Raw genomic sequence first — 18,588 nt, 5'->3', positions numbered from 1 at the left:
TTCAGAAGAACTTTAAGCAATTAAAGTTGCTGAAAGCAACGTGGATAAATTATTATCCTTCTTATTTTTATGCTATAACTTGGACAAAAATGTTCAAACAAGTAGTCCTTTATGTCTAGCTATATTTATTTACTAATTTCTTCCATTTTTAATAATTAAGCTGTAAATGTTTAAATGTCAATGTTTGTTATGCACAACAGATTAGCACATAATCTAGAGAATATACTTGATAAGTAACCATGCATTTTGAGAGAAATCACAAGCATAATATTGATTTTTACAAATCTATTTTTTAACAAATGTTTTCAGCGTCCCTGGTCTAAATGAATGATACTGCAGCATTTTTGGGCTCAAATGGTTGGAGATAAATTACAATGATTCATCTTCTGCAAAGAAGGCATCTCCATAGAATAATTATAGAGTATGTTACAGTTTTATACCACTATACAAACTATTTCTATTTTAATGGTATCTTTTAACTAAATAACTTGAAGTATTAAAAAAATCCCCTAGTGTTATATTTTCACAATTTAGGGTCCTTTTTACTTTCTTTACAATGAACTTCACATGAAACAATTTAAAAAAGCAAAATGTGGGATTTTTAAAAACATAAAAGTTATACCTGTCTATCCTTTTATTTAAAGTAGAGATTATGAGATTATGTATTATCTCCTCTAAATATCAAATTGATAAGCCACAACAATTAGTTTGATCATTCTTCATGAGAACAAAATTTTATTTTTACAACACAAGATTGTTTTATAGACATTTTGTACATTACCATATTTACATTGAAACACATTTCTCAAAATTCCAACAAGTTTCACAGTTTAGGGAAGCTTATTGAATATGTTCTGAAACATGTTTGGAGTTGACATAAATGTGATAAGCTGACCATGTGAAGCTAACACTGCTCATTTAAAGAACGAGGAAGGGCCTTGCGACGCAAAGAGGAAGAACAGTTAGTGCTGGTGAACCTTGGTGAGATGTTTTTTTTACAGCTGGATAAATTTTAGGCTCTAAATCATTATAACAGGCATGAAGTGTCATCTGAACTGTGCTCCATCGCATCTGCTGCCCGGTTTGCTCGACCCAAAGTATTCGTTGACAAAAGCGGCGTGTCCGGCATGGGAGAGCTCAGGGAGTTGTTAGCGGGGACCACCACGACGTAACGGCCACTTCCATTATCATCATCATCCCTCTGCTGCCCATGAATGTCTGCTGTAACTACTGTGTTTTCTGCTGCCTCATGGCTGCAGGAAGGGGAAGAGTTTAACTCCACCTCTGCTGTGGTCATTTCCTCCCGGTCGGGGTCCTCTTCAGGAAAGCTGGTGTTAATATAAATAATATCTTCCCTGCTCGAACACTCAGGAAGTTTTTCTGCAAGCTTTTCCAACATTTCCCGGAGTTGAGGAAACAGCGGCCTGTCCACCGGATCGGCTCTCCAGCAGCTGTACATGATCTCATACCTAGAAAAAAGGTCAAAGAGAAAAAAAGAGACACAAATCATATTTCATGTTTTAGTGAACCAGAAGCACAACTGAAAAAAATCAAAATAAAACATGAACATTGTCTCTAATTTTTCATTTATTTATTTTTTTAATAAAATGTGTTTGCTGGCCTGGATCCTCTAAAAAATCCTAGAACAATATTGTTAGTCAGTGGATATCTAAAATAGATCGGAAAGCTGAAGTCATAGCTATTCTAACACACAAATATACTTATATAAATCAAAGGTTGTTTAAAGTTCACCCTGTTTTATGTTGTTGAGCAGGTAAATAAAAAATCCAGTATAATTTTTTGTTTCTTTTAAATAAAATAAATAAAACCTTTTGGAGTATGCTAATTTTACTGAAACACTCACAGTTCGTCCAAACAGTCAGGCGGCTGCTTCAGTCTGTGGCCTTCAACAAGATAGTCGTAAATCTCGTGGTTCTGGACTCCCGGGTACGGCGTCATGCCTCGCGTAGCAATTTCCCACATGGTAACACCAAATGCCCACTGCACACATTTTAAAAAGCAAAACATTATTTTTGATAACTCGGACCATATTATGATCTGATGAGCATAAAAACAGCATTATGCAAAGACTGGTAAAAGCTGTACTGGATTCTTCCCCACCAAGATAATGTCCAGTTTTCAAATCGATCAATCCTGAATCAAATGATTAAAGATCACATCTTTGTAAAACATGCTGACACTTTTTGATTCAGATGTATTGCAGCAAAGTTGCAGGGAGTGGCACTCAATAGCTGGAATGGGAGTCCTTTGTTCCACACTGATGAAACACATTTTAAAAAAATAAAAACACATTTTATTTTCTGTGGCACTAGAGTGTTATGATTGCCAAACATATCTCTAAGATCTCATCTTGTCTCATTCAAATATTGTATATCATCTCCTGAGTTGGAGGGATAAATTCATCCCAAGGCTTGATTAGAAATTAGCCTTCAGGTTATTTTCTTTGTGCTAGGTCTGATTATAATTGACAAAAGCTGCTGTTCTTTTTTTCTAATTCTTCCATTTTATTTTTCTTTCTTTCTTAAATTTGATAAAATGCTAAAATAAAATAAAAAAATATGATATAATATTCTTGGCATGTGTCAGCAGTTCTTTTACCCTGACATAAAGGCACGTGAAACATAAGACAACTGACTATTTTGCCTTTCTTTCTAAGGGAAGTTGGAAGCTCTAACAAGCAAAACCACATTTCCACATCGGGTTAGTTCTCTATTTAGTTGCTATCTGGTGATTTTCAGGGAGCATTGTTACAGGAAAAGATCCGCATTACACTTACAACATCACTCTTTACAGTAAAAACTCTGTCTGCCAGACTTTCCACTGCAATCCACTTCACAGGCATTTTGGATATCCTGCCCTGCCTGTAGTAATCTCCACTGTAGATCTTCTTCGACAACCCAAAATCAGCGACACACACCGTCAGGTCATCACGCAGCCTGCAAGACGTGTAAAAAATAAATAAACCTCTCGAGTAGTGAAGATTTTTCTATGAAAGCAAATTTCACAGAAAGAAACCTACATGCAGTTACGTGCCGCCAGATCTCGATGCAGAAAATTATGACCGCTGAGATACTCCATACCCAAAGCAATGTCAACCATGAACCTCAGGAGAGTTTGAGTTGGTAAGAACTGTGCACAAAAAGATGAAACAATAGACAATGGTATTGAAATAAAAATGCAATGCTAACCATAATCTGCATGTATTAAATGTTTGCTGAAGTCTTACCCTGGGGCTCTCTTTCAGGCGTGAGCGCAACAAGAAGCTATGAAGATCTCCATATTTCATAAACGGAAGGATGACCATCGGTTTGGGAAAATGTTCAAAGCCAACTTCTAAGCACACACCTTAGAAGGACAAGTCAACACAGAAAATGTCAAAATAAGAATAGATAAACGCAAAGACAGCAGTGAGATTCTACATAATTCAGTTCTCATACCAAGCAGATGGATGACATTAGGATGGTTGAAATCTTTCATGCAAGCTGCCTCATTCAGAAACTCTTCAATTTCTCTTTGAGAGAAGCTGTCCACTGTTTGAAATGAAGAGTTAAATATTAATTTTTCCTCCTTTTTTAAAGATAATAAATGTGTAAGTCTTTATATAATCGTAAAGTTTACATTTCATTGTCTTCACAGCAACTTTTACAGATGTGCCATCTACGCTTCTTAATCGTCCCTCGACAACTGAGCCAAATTCACCTGGAAAACAACAGAGTCCATTCATAAAGTCTGTACTGTGTAAGTAATGTGATATTAAATGTCTTTAATTAAAGGGTCACCAGGAAGTATTCAAGTCCTTAGGGGTTTCTACACATCCGCAGATCTTCTAGAACAGTCTGTGTCAAACTCAGTTTCATTTCGGGCCAAATCAAAAATCTGAATGTTCTTAAAGGGCAGATTGTGCCACAATGTATTAAAACCCATTAAACGGATTGAGTTTTGCTCATATGCTCTAGAAACGAGATGCACCTGAGCTCTATTATATGTGCCATAGCAAAGATTGTCTTACTTGGATATTTAACTGTTTTAATCTTCATAAATTCACAAGATTGTCAGAGAACATGTTTCTGTTTTGCCACAAAGTAGCACTTTGTGTTTCCTTTTTTGTTTATAAAAGGAAACAAAAACAGTGAGATTATAAAATGTGAAACAACTGAAGAGGTGTGAACACTTTCTGGTGGCCCTGCACATCCCTGAAACGTTTCCCTCACCTTCTCCGAGGATTTTTCCTATTGAGAGCAAGTCCCTTTGGATCATGACATCCTGCAGTTTTCCCTGGAGTTCCTCGCTTATACCAAGATTCCCAACTGAACAAAAGAGGTGCAATAAAGTGTGTATTTACATTGGTATTGTTCTGAATACTTGCAGACATAAAAAAAAAGAAATCAATCAATTTTATTGATTTCAATGAAATATTTAAGAACATACAAGTGACTGCAGGAGCATTGCGGCTGTATGATCTCTGGTTTGTGTACTGTATGATCGCAACTGACTTTTCTGCACTTCCAAACTCCAACCTGCAGAGGGCGACAGAAGAGGAAAAATATTTCCACTGACATCATTAGATTTTGAAGAACAAAACAAAACACACACACACACACAGCTACACACACCTACACACACAAACACTTGGCAGGATTCTTCACATCTAATAGTCAGTGTAGTGAGGAAGCAATCTGGGCAGTTTATTCCATTGGGATATAATATTTTTTTCTATCTGTGCAGCTGCCTGTGTCCTTTTCCTGAAACAGAACCCTGAGTCATGGCTTCCATATAAAACACACAGCTGCACCATTATTATCAGTATGCTGTGATGACTAACAGGAACTACATCCAGTTTAAAAAGATAAGCCTTAATCTATTTAATTTCTCCCATTTTTCTTCTTAAAGAAATGTTATTCAAAAATGAGCCAAAATGAACTCAAACATAACACGCATAGGTGGCAACTTCTAAGGCTAAATAAGCAAAAGTAGGAGATTCAGCATACCCAAAACAAGATCTGGGTGTCTTATTCCGTACAAATAGTGTCCCCAAGATGATAATCAGCAGAAGAGAGATGGCACAAAACAGGCCCACTATGACCGAGGCGGCGTGTGGGAGGCCTGTGTCTGGGATGGAGGTAGGGATCACCCCTGAAGCTGAAACGAGAATATAACATTGAAAATTAAGATCAAAGCTCTGAAGAAGAAATATTTGGTTGATTTATTTTAATATTTAATCCAAAAAAAAAAATCTAACCAAATCAGACTTTAGTTCTACTTATTTTAAGCTCCTTTCAGAATGAGCTGTTTTAATTCCTTTTGCCATTTTAAATCCAATTAAGTGGCTGCTGGCCAAGTCCCCCAACTAAACGTCTACTTGCATGTGAACATGGCTTCAAACAGATGAACAATTATACAACTGCACACCTCCAAAAAGCAAAAGTAGAGCCTAAAGCACAGTTAACAAGAATGCAGCGAGTGGTTTCGACTGGTAGATCAACAACATCAGATGTTGTTGAGCAGCCATTGTACAGTGACTACAGCAGTGAAACTGCTGATCAAATGTCCTGGAGCTCAGCATAGGTTACTTCGTGATGGGCTGGGCTTCAATTGGATTGCTAAATGGTGGTCAGTACCTGCTGATTTGTGGCATTACAAAGATTTTTTAAATGAGTCAGTTCCCAGACATCAAAAAATATGAACTTATTGCCAAAAACTGCCAGGGTGTTATTTTAAGTGCTTTGGATGGTTTTAGAATTTGTAGAGACCCAAATGGAAGTACGAAAATGTGCAAAATGCAATTTTTACATAACTTTTACAGTAACCACAACAGTTGACAGACAGCACAAATCTATCAGCGAAAAAATCATTGGACATTGATAAGATGAGAAAATAAAAACAGCAGAGCTGCTTACTGTCCGAAGGCGGCACATCGAACTGGAGTTCTGGGCTGACCATGCCGCTCCCTGCCTGCGTACACGCAGCGACCGCCACGCGGTAGGTGGTGTTGAATTCTTTCACAGGTACTAAAGTAGTGGTGTTGTCAGTGTGCACCTAAAATAAAACAAAAACAGCTATAAAAAAGAGCTGTACCACTCTTTAAAAAAATATCTGGAAACAAAACATTGGCTAAGTCAGCAAAACAAAGAGACAAAGCCATGTTTTAATGTTACCATTTAAATTAAATTAAAAGTAAAAACATAATACATAATAGAAACTACAACTTGTGGAGGTGTTTTGAAGCACTTCCAGTATGAAACCTTTTTGGAAAGTCCTGAGAAGTGTTCATGGGGATTATTGTAAACCTCTTTCAAAAAGGGAAGGAAACTTATTCTCTAAACTAGCTTGTGCTGAATGTGAAGAGGCATGTGACGGACACAGCTCTAAATTTCACAACACCGCATGGTGCCATCTGGAGGAGGTTTGCTTTCCCAAAGTGCTGACACTGAACCCATGATTGAGAGCCAACATGTTTGTGACGTCTAATGGAGGAAAACATGCAAATAAACATTCCTGGAGCATCAAACTGTCAGAAGAGGTGTTGTTTCAACTGAAACAACAAGGGCATTTACTTACACTGTTTAATAGATTATAATTTTTCTTCCTCCTTAAATCAGACTAAAATTTTCCTGCTTTAGGCTAGTATTAGCAAAATTAATTATAAAGGATAACTGTTAGGATATGTTTATCTCCTTATTTATTTCCACATGTTTACATAAACAGGATTTAAACAATGAATGGGATTTGGAGTAAAATATGTCTTTAAACTTTGCTAAAGTTTGGAAAAATGGTCATTTTCTGCAATGAAGTCAGTGCTGCACTGACATGAGTGGAAACGCTACTCGGCAAGGAAGAAAACATTAACCAAAAAGCAACATAAAAGCCCAGAGTACATGTAAATGCACTCAATGATATAGACTTAAATTTCTGAGGCAGCTCTTGAGGTCTGATGAAACTAAAAATGAAGTGGTTGCTCTTTATGACTATTGCTACATTTGGAGAAACCAAGGTTGGGAACATCATGTGTAGATGTTTTTCTGCAGGAGGGACTGGTGCCTTTCACAAAATAGATGGTGTGATGTTGAAAGGATATGATGTGAATATGTTGAAGAAAAGCACCAGCCAGGAATTTACAGGCTGGGCATTAATGGATATTAAAAGACATTTGATTGAAGTCCTACAATTTAAAAAAGGCTATTTTATCTTGGATTAAATTTTTAAAACTCCTTCACTCGTTTATTTTAACACTTTGTAAGTAGAAATTATTTGACAATTCAACTAAAACTGAAAAATGTTTAGTCAATTTAATATCTAAAATATCTAAAAAGATGGAGTAATGGCTTTTGTACAGGATATTTAGCTCATAAAGTTACCCAACCTCTTGTATACATACTTCCTTCACTTTAATGACTCAGTATCCAGTGGAGAAAAACATTAATATCCACTGTGAAAACTGAAAAGCTGTCAACTTCCTTTGGCTTTCAACCATAGGGGAAAGACAGAGTATTGTATTGTACTACAGAGCCGTTTTACACACGAGTATGACTGCTTATGCACAAGTGTTAGATGTTGAACAATAGATGGTTCAATTTGAGCTAACAGGAAGGATTATTATGAATAAGATTCTGACTCAGATTCAGATTCATTTGTTTTCGCTGAATGAATTTAACATATAATGAAACTAAAACCAATCTTAAGGCTGGCCTTGGAATAATAACATTTCATAGCTTTTGTAATCATTGAGAGAAGAGGGAAAAAAATACCCTAAGTTGAACTCTTGGTGACAAGTAATTAGGAAGTTGACTGTTATTTCACAAGCCAGAACAAAGGAAGAGTTAATCAGTTTTCACTATGTCATACTTCTTTACATGTTTGTACTTTTAGTCATGTGAAAAATATTTGCTCCCATATTTTTTCTTAAATGTTTTTTTTTCTTTTTTTTAAACAACCATGACAAAATAAAGAAAAAAACAGGTTTTCGGAAGCATTAACTTTTATTGAACTTGTTCATTAATCGATGTTCTAACTAGTTTCCATGCACTTATTGGCTTAGGGGACAGGTGAGCTGCATGAGTTGATGCCAGAACAAAGTCAGACCTAACTAAAATTTCTCTGCTTTTTATAGAGGACAAAACTTCAGGCTCCACAGCAAATTCTGTGTGTATTATATGCTTTCAACAGGCCCTCATTTACAGCTGCTTTCCATTTGCAGCTGTGAGATCACATCTGCGCCAATAAAGAACACCTGCTATTGCACAAACGAGGAACAACATCTGTTCCAGAGACTTGGAATTTGAACAAATCATCTGCACTTTCTCCAGACAAAATAGCTTCACTGACTCTGATCTTCTTTGAAACTGTCTTTATACTTTTGTGCTCAAACTTTTGAGGACGGATTCAATCTTGGGTCTGTGCTCAGGAAATATATAGGGAAAGAAATTTAAAGAAAACAAAAAGCTAAATTTATTTCACTCACCCTATCTTCATCTGTTCCGTGCTTAACAATAACTTCATAGCCTCGCAGGATGCCATTTATTTTGTCCTCTGGCGGAGGCTTCCACTTGATAACCAGCCATGACTCATTCAGCTGCACGGTCACATTTCTGGGGTAACTTGATGGCACTGAGGGAATGACAAATACAAAGAAATAAAGTGGTTAAGTCAGCAGTATAGCATCATAAGAAAATTAATTGACTTCTTACAGGGTGGAAGCTTAAGAATAAAACAAAACAAGATCCACATCGATCTCCCTGAAATGACTAAATTGTTTTGAATGCAGTTTGGTATTTGGTGACTTCCAGGAATGTCCTATTAAGTCTTTCAACGACAATATTCCCTGCAGTGGCTGTAGGAAGGAAATTGAAAGGAGCTCCACCCAGTAAGAACTTTCTGTTTTGTCAGCCCCCTCCTATTTCCTGAGTGACCCATCAAGACAACAACAGATCTAGTGAATGCCACATTTTTCTGAATTCATTTGTGGTAATTCTACAAGTAGTAGTTGTGTAAGTTATGAATACTCCAGTTATTATAATCAGGAGGTTCACACTGAGCACATTTAGAATGGGAAGCTGGTTAATTACACAGTGTTGCAATCCATAAAACCCAAAGAGGAACGATGAGATGAGGCAGAAATTTCTGAGGGTGTGGAGAGTAAATACATCAACAGTGTCAAATTATCATCAGTGTCCTTGAAGATGTGATGGATCCAAATTTAATTTCTCTCATTTTTAATCAATTTCAGCCTTGATTTGAATCAACTTGCAAGCAAAATATCGGATTATATTGTTCCTGAAATTATTATTTTAGTAATAGATTATTCTGACGATCCATTACTAAAATCGAAACATACTGCTGATTTTCTGCAAAAATACATTAAGCATATAAATAAACAAAAAAATTAATTCCTTTTTAAAATAAAATAAGTTTGTGGTGCCTAAAATGCAGAAACATAAAACTCCTTTAGCTAAAACTATGCCACTTGAAGAGCTCTGGGTTTGCAGACAAACATTTGGGTTTTTTTTAACTTAAGTACAAAATCTATATATTTTTGTGCATATTGGGCTTAGTTACTGCTGTTGTTCTTTCACTAACGAGTATTTTTTTCCATTAACAAGAGACTCTGTACTCTAGGCAATAATCAATCAATTACTTAATTAGTTGACAATTATTTCAATAACTGATTCATCATGTTTAACCTGACTGTTTCAGCCCCAGATGAACCCATGACACACCTCCCTCTGTGGTGTTGTCCTGGATCCACATGGAGAGCGGAGATGCTCCCAGCTCGTTGCTACAGGAAACACTCATGTTGTACCACGTCATAGCCTTCAGCCCCGAGACTTCACAGGGGAATGGCGGCACTGTGACGTTATCGAGCCTGGTTATGGTCACCTCCCCTTTCCTCTGACTCATCTCTTTGACCTTGGATGGAGCAGAGATCAGGTGAGCAATCAGAAACCCCAGCAGCATTTTCTCCACATGTGGGACGTACCCTGACATGACAACTGGTGATAGAAGAGAAGCCGTCGTGTCCAGGGATCCAGCTCAGCATCAGCTTATTGGACTCTTTCGCCGTCACCATAAGAGAAGTCACAGGACTGGGAAGAACTAAAGTAACACCAGGAAAAGAGATTAAAATCCACACAAGGAGCATCAAAACATCCCTAAAAAGCTCTACCTTTTACCTTTGATGTTAATAGTTGCTTCTCTGGATGTAGAGACTCCCTTTGCGTTGTGAGCTTCGCAGCTGTACTGGGTTTGCTTGTCCACACCTGCAAATGGAAGAGAAAAGTCAACAGAGTTGCAGAATTCAGGGAGTATTTTCTTACAATGGTGTGAAAAATCTTGGCGAAAGAACAAGCGGGAAACATTGTCTCTGCTCTCGAGATTTTGGCCAACAAGTCAAATTCTCTTGGAAGCAGACAACAGCCAGACCTTTCCACTCTGAAGCGGCTCTTTTTTTTTCCTGGATGCGCAATTGTTCTCTTTCAACAGGCGCATATCTGCCCAGCCAGGCTAGGATAGATTAGGACTGAAATAATGTCCCTTCTGTGCTGGGTTTTCCAGCTACTATGTCTGGGAAACACTGTCACAAAGCTCATCCCAGAGCCCCTGAAAACACCGGGAGAACAACTGAAATTGTGCACCTAACTTTCCTTTTGTAAAACATATTGATGCATGAATGTAAATGTATTAAGTATCAATTGTTTTGAATGCAAGTACACCCATCTGGACATTTACTTCAACTGAGGATCAATCTTTCATGCTAATCAATCAGTATAAAGTAACATTTAAATGTGAAGCAGAAACAGAATTATAAATAGCTTTCAAATATTTCACAACTTATAAAGTTTCCTGCGCTTTTTCTCAGATGACTAAATACAATTAAAAGGAATAGAGATGTTCTGTGTCTTCATAAATCCTTGAAGACCTGCTAGATCAAAACATGCTCAGCATTTTGGAATGAATGGGTCAAAGTTCAAGCCTAAATCTCTGTATACAGTCTGAGCTTGAGAATTTCAGGCTCTAGACGTGTAAATCTGATAAAAAGATACACAAAAAGTCTTGCAACTGTAATTACAGCCAAAGGTGTTCCTATAAAATATTGACTCAGGTGGGATGAATATAAATGAAAACAAAAAGGTATGTTTTTAAGTCACGTATTTATTGGAAAAAGGAAATGTATCAAGGTCATGTGTTGTCATTTCTGCTTTCACTGTACTGTAGAAGTGAATCAAAACAAAAGCAATAATACACACACACAAAAAAACAACATATACATCTCTGGGGGTTTTTTCACAAGGAAACTGGGACGTGGATCAGAGTGAGCCAGAATAGCTAAGCAGCGCGATGTGGATGTGTAACACGCATCCGGCACCCTCTAATTTCCAGGTTTGGGTTTCCTCCAGATCCCTGACCAGCTTGGGATGTCAGATGTTTTTCCATTTTCTATTCAGGGAGCGAATATAGTCACAAACTACACAGCCAGGTTACAACAGAGTCCATTCTCAGTGTTTTCACTTCTTTCTGTAATAAACTTTTAGAGCATCTTAGTCTGAAATAACAGGAATACTCCTTACAATGGTAAAGCCTCCAGGTGAGAAAGGCTTCACATACATCTGAAGGGTAAAAACATATTTTTAAATATCTATTTTTCCACACAGACGGATTCTGCCATTCCTTTCAAGCCCTCTGAAAACCCCGTCCTTCATTTTTAAGATGCTGGTTGGACTTTTTCTTTATCCTCTGAGGCAAATGTTGCTCTGAACATGACACATTCGTTTTAATGCTCTGCACTAAGTTTTAAAATCTAGATTAAGGTTCCCAACCCTGGTCCTCTGGACCCACTGTCCAGCATGTTTTAGGTGTTTCCCTGCTGCTGCACACCTGGCTTAAATGAAAGGGCAAATAGCAGGATTCTGCAGCAATCGATGGCAAAGGAGAAAATGCAAACACTTAAATTAGTTGAAAACATCTAAAACATGCAGAACAGTGGGTCCCAATCCAGGGTTAAGGGCCAGTGATATAGATTATTTAATGTAATTAGTATTATTTAGTTATTAAACATATTGCATTTTTTTGCACCCACAAGTATACTTGCATAACAGATTGCAGAAAAACACTTTCAATATTCATCTTTTGATGTTATTTTTGCTGTTTCTGGTATAATTCTTTTAATTAAAGCCAAATATGGAAAAGAAAGCAAAAAATACTTTTTGTAAATCATTTCATGAAACTAGAACAACGAGATCCTAGAGTCACTAGATCACCTTTTTTTGGTCACATGGCTCAGCCACAATCTTATATTCAAGGAAGTTTTTTCTTTTGACACCAGAAACTCTCTAAATACCTGTGGGAACTGAGAAACTCTGATAGAACAATCTTGTCTTGATATGTAGATTGTTGTGAAAAGAATCCATATTTAACATAAGAGACATTATGAATGACAGTGAACCTGCATTGCAATTCTGACTTTTTGAAATCATGCAAATCATATTTCCCAACTGTATTAACAGCACTCTAATTACATCAATAGACCAAATTTGTTTCTGATGAGAGGCCTTTAACCACTCATTATGTACAATGAGGTTGAGTTTGCAGCAAAGCTCGTTTGCCAGCATTTGGTCCTGCACAGAGCTCTGCCTGCAGCCTGCCAGCCTCTGTGTTCTGCCTCTCTTTACCGGGCAGTGGGCCGTCCTGTGAAAGGGGCCTTTGTCCGCAGATCCAACATCCGAACAGCCAGGCCCCTTGCACATGCCGGACCAAAGCACAACTCTAAACCTTTAACCCCTCAGCTTCTGGCAATGGTGGATCTGCTTCGCCTGTAGCAAATCGCAGAGCTTCAGCCTCTAAATTAAATCTTATGCTTCTGATGATGTTTACTCTCAGAAGGGTTCATAAAGTCTACTTGTGTGTCGGGAAGCTGAGACATTATGACACCAGAAATGTCTGCATTGCTCTTCTTGTGTAACATTCGAGGACATTACTTTGTGTTGACAAGAGAGCAGGACACAACATCAGAGTAATGCAGATAACCACAGCTTTTTAATGCAGCACAAGAGGAAAGCCGAGAGTCAACAAACGGAAAGCAATCAAAAATATTTGCACAACATAAACCAAGGAAGTAAAAGTTATCCATATGCATTTTATCCCCAGCTACACTGATGTCATAACAAAGGTCATATCACATCTCATGTAGAAACCAGCAGACTACAGAAGCCAGTTCAGCCACAACAATATCTAATAACACTGCTCTGAAATGTCTCTACAGTGGCCCAGAAGTCACAGGCAGAGCATTCATTTGGTTTGCTCTCTCAGCTCTGTTTTTCTTCAAGCAGATACTCTTCTGACCTTGATTGTGTCAAAGAATTCACAACTTTAAACTCAAAGAAAACTGTGGGGTACAAAAAAATAAAAACATTCACTCAATATGGTTGCTAACTTCAATTATTATTAAATTCTTTTCATGCATTTTTGTGATATTTCAGCTAAATTTGACAGGATACATGTTAAAAAATGAATCTTAATATTTTTATTACTTTTGTTTTGAGCTGTCTTAGTCACACTTCTGCTTGTTTTTTCATTTCTTTTGAAACGTAGCGATAAATTCTGTAGCATACACTTCAAAAACTTCTATTTTTTTGCATTGTAATTATTATAAGTTAAGATTTTACTTAACTTCTATAGGAACACAGACTAAAATCTGCTTTCAGTGCTTTTTCTATGGCTGTGTCTCTGAAACAGCTGTTTCAACCCACTGCTCTATACTTCAAGCCTTCTATCTAACTCTGCTGCAACCAAATTGATCTGAGTGACTCCTCTGTATGTAATCTAGTGTTTCGCTGTTGCTTAGTCTTTCATTTAAACCTGGTTTATTAATGTGTCCTGGGGAAGGACTTGAGAAATCAGGTCTAATTTCCAGCTTAATATCAGACATTAAATGTCCCTTTACCATTTTGAAGGTAAAAATGAACTCTCAAATCAATCAGACTCTGAAAACTAGAAAATGAGAACGAATGCAAAATTGAAAAAAGCTGACTTAGACCTGATGACGCTTATAAAGTGGCTTCCCCAAATCCAGCAAGCAGTGGCAGGAAGAAAACCATCACTGAAACAAAGGCACAGGTCATATGAGGGACAAAAACATCTGCTGTCAGATCAGACCAAAACCGAAATTTCTGGCTTTAATGCAGAAATTGATGTGGCATGTGGTGAAAAACCAACATTCCACATCAACATTGACTGCAGCATGCACTCTGTAATACATGACAGTGGCAGTATCATGCAGTGGGAATGTTTTTCTTCAGAAATAAGAGTGAAGCTGGACAGAGCTGATGGGAAGCATACATGACAATCAGAGGTTCTTTTAATTATCAGTGCATTTAGATCAACACATATTCATGTTAAAATGGTCTAGTCCAAGTCCAGGTCAAAATTCAATTGAGGTGATTCTGCTCTGCAGAGGCCTGGTGACAAACCATTGAGGGATAAAGTTCTATAAGTGACAAGACTCTAAAATTCCAGTTAAATGGACTGAAAGTTGTGGTATTCCCAGGAAGATTACCAATGTATCATAACACCCTGAGAAATTTTTTTGGGGAGCGAGGTGCCTGAAGAGAAACCAGTTTCCATGCCCTCTTCCCTTTGAAAACTTTTACCTTATTTATATGATATTGTACAAGTTTCCAATGTTGCTTCCAAAATGCACTGGCGTCAAGCACAGTCTCAGGAAACTTTCAGGAAGTGTGCTATTCCAGCAATCAGCTTTTTGTCCAATGTTGCACTGGTTGAGCAGCATTGCAAAAAACGTCAACCATATGTGAATGACCACTATTAACCGCGCTACAGAGCAACGTGGTGACAAATCTGACTGCCGTAAGCAAGGTGCAGCTGCTGAGGCAGCAGACACGAGGCAGAACAGAAACCAAAGACGGGGTAGGGACAGCATGACTAAACACTGTTGTCCAGAAATGTTGACTATCTAGATGTGCTGATGATTGAATTGTCTCCTCACTGAGTTCCAGAAGGGGAACAATTAAAAGCAAAACTAGCTAAACGTCATTAAAGAATTTCACAGCTTGCTTTACCTTCCACAGTTAACCTGCTGGGAGACGTTTCCTCTTCTTTTCCCTCAACAAGTTTTCCATCACAGAACCAGCGGATAGAAACCGGTTCTGGAGGTCCCTTTGCCACACAGGTCAGCGTGAAATTTGCATTCCTGGTCACATTCAGGTCCTCTGGTTCGTGAATAAATCCTGGCAGACCTGCAGTGGGGGAGAGGGGTGCAAAAATATAAAATCATAAAACACATCTTTGTGTTGATATATTTGTACACTTGAAATAAAACACAGAAGCGTAAGTTGTTACAATCTTATTAAAACCCACCTTCCACCCCGAGAACGATGGACTGAGACCTCCTTGTCTCATTGTTGATGCTCAGTGCGCAGTGGTACTCGCCTGCGTCCACCCTCTGTACTTTTTTAATGCTGTAACACAGCACATAGTGACATATTAATCTCCTTACTTGTCTTGTGATCCATTATTTTCGTCTTTCATCACAGAGTGCAACATACATGACAGTGGAGATGAGAGTTGTGACTCCATCTGTGGCGGTCTGGAGCTCGTTGATCGCCATGTGCTCGTCAGCAGACAGGTCCTTGTTGTTCTTCTTCCAGATGATGGAGGGGTCCAGTCTCGTATCGGGGATGTCGATGGAGCAGTTGAACTTAGCCTGGTGGCCCTCTGACAGGTCGATGGAGTGGATGGTGGGCTTGAACTGCAGCCGTCTGAGCTGATCTTTGCTCAGGTGAACTGGAGAAACATGGCGTGGAATGATAACAGCCTCTGAGCTCCTAGTTGGTCTGCGAACGTTGGACTGTTGAACTGTGCACAGAGGACGAGATGTTAGGATGCTCTGAACCACGCAAGATTAGCTAAAGACAGGAGAAAAATGCTGCTTTGCTGTGGTGTACATTTTATAACAAAATCTTATTGTACTAATATAATATCGTTGTTTTTCTTTTGTCTTTATAGTTGCTAAAACACTTTAATTCTATAAAACGTATATTTCTATTTTCTTCTCTTATTTTAATCTTGTTCTTTTTTATTCCCACCCGTATTTTAAATGTGGTGTATTTACACTCCCAAAATTTGATCACATTCCAGCCAAAAACACTGACTTTCTGTGGCAGTTCAGCACAAAGCAGCTCATGATTGTAAAGTGAAATAACAATTATAGACGGTTATCAAATATTTTTACCAATTAAAATCTTTAGCCCTCTGAACAATTACTGGTTGGGATCATAATAAATCCAGACTTTACAAAACAGCGGAAAGAAAAAACATTTATTGTGTGAAGTCTCATCTGCAGTTTGTAAAACGCCATGTGTGGAGTGGAGAAAACATGGAACACGATATTCTGATCAGATCAAATATTTACTTTCAGTCTTCCATTCAAAACGCTGTGTGGCAGGTGTCCAAGATGGCACCCTAAATAACATGCCCATAGTGAAATACGGTGAAAGCAGCATCATGATGTGGTGATGCTGAGTAAGACATAAATGTGACAAATGGATGGAGCTTGACACTGAACACGCAACCAGAAAGAGAATGAATGGCTTTTGTCAAAGCTTTCATGTGTTAGAGTGGCCCAGTCAAAGTTCAGACTTAGATCCAACAGGTTCACATTCACTCTGCATCCAAAATGCCTGTGCTTAAAGAATGGGCAAAATATGCAGTGTCATTATTTTATTTGTAGAAATATGCAATTTCCCCCTCATCTTTGCAATTATGAAGTACACATAAAATCCCAACAAAGTATGTTAAAGTTTGTGATGTGACTAAAAGTAAAAAGCTTCACTGCTTTCCTAAGTAAATACATGGTATTGTAAAATAGCTTGTAAAATCCAAAAGGTGATTTGCTAATCTACAACAGTTTATGTCTTATCAGAAACTGACAATGCACTTTGTACTACACTAACTTGTACAAACGGTGTCAGGCAGCCTCCAAACCCAGACTAATCTAATCAATTGAGGCTTAAATGCTTTATATACCCATTAAAATCTGGATTTAATCGCACCTGAGCAGCATTGTCCTGCGAAGGTAATCTATTCTTGCGTTAAATCAATAATAGATTACCTCTACGGCTACTTCAGGCTCCAAGCAGTAGCTCGGGAAAACGTATTTTCCCCCCAAAGAAAACAAACAACTTACCGCTGAGAGAGCTCCGCAGAAGACAGGCTGCGCTCACCAGGAGAACAACAACAAGCCAGCCAGAGTTTAACATCTTTTCAGTCAACAATATTTTGGTAGCCCAGCGACAACAAAAGTTGTCAAACACACGCAGACTGCGTTGGTTCAGCTCCGAGAAAGGACAACATCCCCCAGAGGAGGGGGTTCAACGCGGACTGAGTGGAGCTGTTGACTGAAGGGTTGCATAGCTGGAGAGAAAAGTTCAGAGTTTGGGACGTCACCGCAGATGTGGCCCAGAAAGGCGGGACTGAGGAGCCGCTGAACCCAGTTGCGACTAAACACAGTGAAGCTCCGCAGACTCCATCGTTTTGTCCGTCAAAAGCTTTAGTTTATACTTAATTTCAACTTTGGCTCCTTTGTTGCTGATACACTATCACCCGACAGTTTCCGAATTCATTAAAGCCAATAAAACCCTGCGCTCAACTGCTCCACCATGTGGCCACTTTCAGATGACAACCTCGGTTTTTCTGTCTCCCCGCATTTAAATGTTTAAATGTCCCTCGATGTCAGAGATATTTATGGACCTTCATCCGATTCTTATAAGTTGCTGACATTAAATGTATTTTAGTCGAAAGAACAGCCAAAACAAAACACACCACATTTTACAAATAAATGTCATTTTAAGTTTTGAATATGTAATAATCCATCGTTAGCTTTATTTTTTAGAAGAAAACAATGTCATTGTTTCCCCTAAAAGTTATTATTTGCGTCTAAAACTAATTTTGGAAAGAAGAGGTGGTGATTTCCCTCCATAAATCAATTTTTATTTTCGTAATTATTGTCACATTAAAACCTTAATATGAGCGGGGCACATTTGCATTTAGCTCCCCTGAGTCAGTAATTTAGAGAATCACATTTTGTTCAAGAAACTTTCCAAATGGCTTCAGCAGAGTCAAACCACATAAGGAATGCCTGAAGACGTTTCTTTTTAGAGCTTGCCACTTGCTCTCAATGGCATGTAGGTCTGGACTTTAACTAGGACTTTATCACATGAATACTTTGATTTAAATTGTATCATTGTATCTCCAGCTGGATGTTTATAGTTGTTTTTTTTTCTGCTGGAAGGTTTTTGTCCAGGATGGTTCTGTATTTAGCTTCATCCATCTTCCCATCATCTCTGACCAACTTTCTGTCAAAGAAAACCAAGTTTTACCTATTACCTGTAATTGGTAAAACAAACAAACAAACAAAAAACAGGCTACTCAAGTACGGAGTAATCAAAACATCAATCTTTTAATATTGAAAAATTATATCACCAAAATACAAAGTCATGTGGAAATTTTGCTATTTCAAAGATCAGAATGAAAATAATCCATATAAATAACATGCAAAAT

At 37.9% G+C, this 18,588-nt stretch overlaps 1 protein-coding gene across 1 annotated transcript; it reads right to left on the bottom strand.

The window, feature by feature from the left end:
- Positions 1-703: 703 nt before the first annotated feature.
- mertka (c-mer proto-oncogene tyrosine kinase a) lies at positions 704-17,576 on the bottom strand. Its single transcript, XM_055029583.1, has 19 exons — positions 17,216-17,576; positions 15,576-15,885; positions 15,388-15,488; positions 15,090-15,266; positions 10,188-10,274; positions 9,995-10,110; positions 9,735-9,924; positions 8,480-8,625; positions 5,919-6,057; positions 5,010-5,160; positions 4,450-4,538; positions 4,233-4,328; positions 3,640-3,720; positions 3,459-3,551; positions 3,248-3,366; positions 3,041-3,150; positions 2,798-2,957; positions 1,865-2,001; positions 704-1,469 (listed from the first exon to the last, which is right to left on the bottom strand). Exons 1-19 carry the CDS (start codon positions 17,286-17,288, stop codon positions 1,028-1,030), a joined length of 2,817 nt encoding a protein of 938 aa, XP_054885558.1. The 5' UTR covers positions 17,289-17,576; the 3' UTR covers positions 704-1,027.
- Between the last annotated feature and the right edge of the window lie 1,012 nt (positions 17,577-18,588).

This window comes from Poeciliopsis prolifica, unplaced genomic scaffold, assembly GCF_027474105.1.
Source record: "Poeciliopsis prolifica strain line A6 unplaced genomic scaffold, Auburn_PproV2 SCAFFOLD005, whole genome shotgun sequence".
Taxonomy (NCBI): Eukaryota; Metazoa; Chordata; class Actinopteri; order Cyprinodontiformes; family Poeciliidae; genus Poeciliopsis; species Poeciliopsis prolifica.
The sequence above is the reverse complement of the archived record's forward strand: the minus strand, read 5'-3'. Positions and strand labels throughout refer to the sequence as shown.

Bases quoted from the DNA above. Each gene is read 5' to 3' on its own strand.
- mertka (XM_055029583.1), bottom strand. From the start codon at position 17,288: ATGTTAAACTCTGGCTGGCTTGTTGTTGTTCTCCTGGTGAGCGCAGCC. The intron at 4,539-5,009 runs GTATGCTGAATC...CGCCCTCTGCAG, and splicing joins ACACCCAGATCTTGTTTTGG to GTTGGAGTTTGGAAGTGCAG. The intron at 3,552-3,639 runs GTAAACTTTACG...CATTTCAAACAG, and splicing joins TGCTGTGAAGACAATGAAAT to TGGACAGCTTCTCTCAAAGA.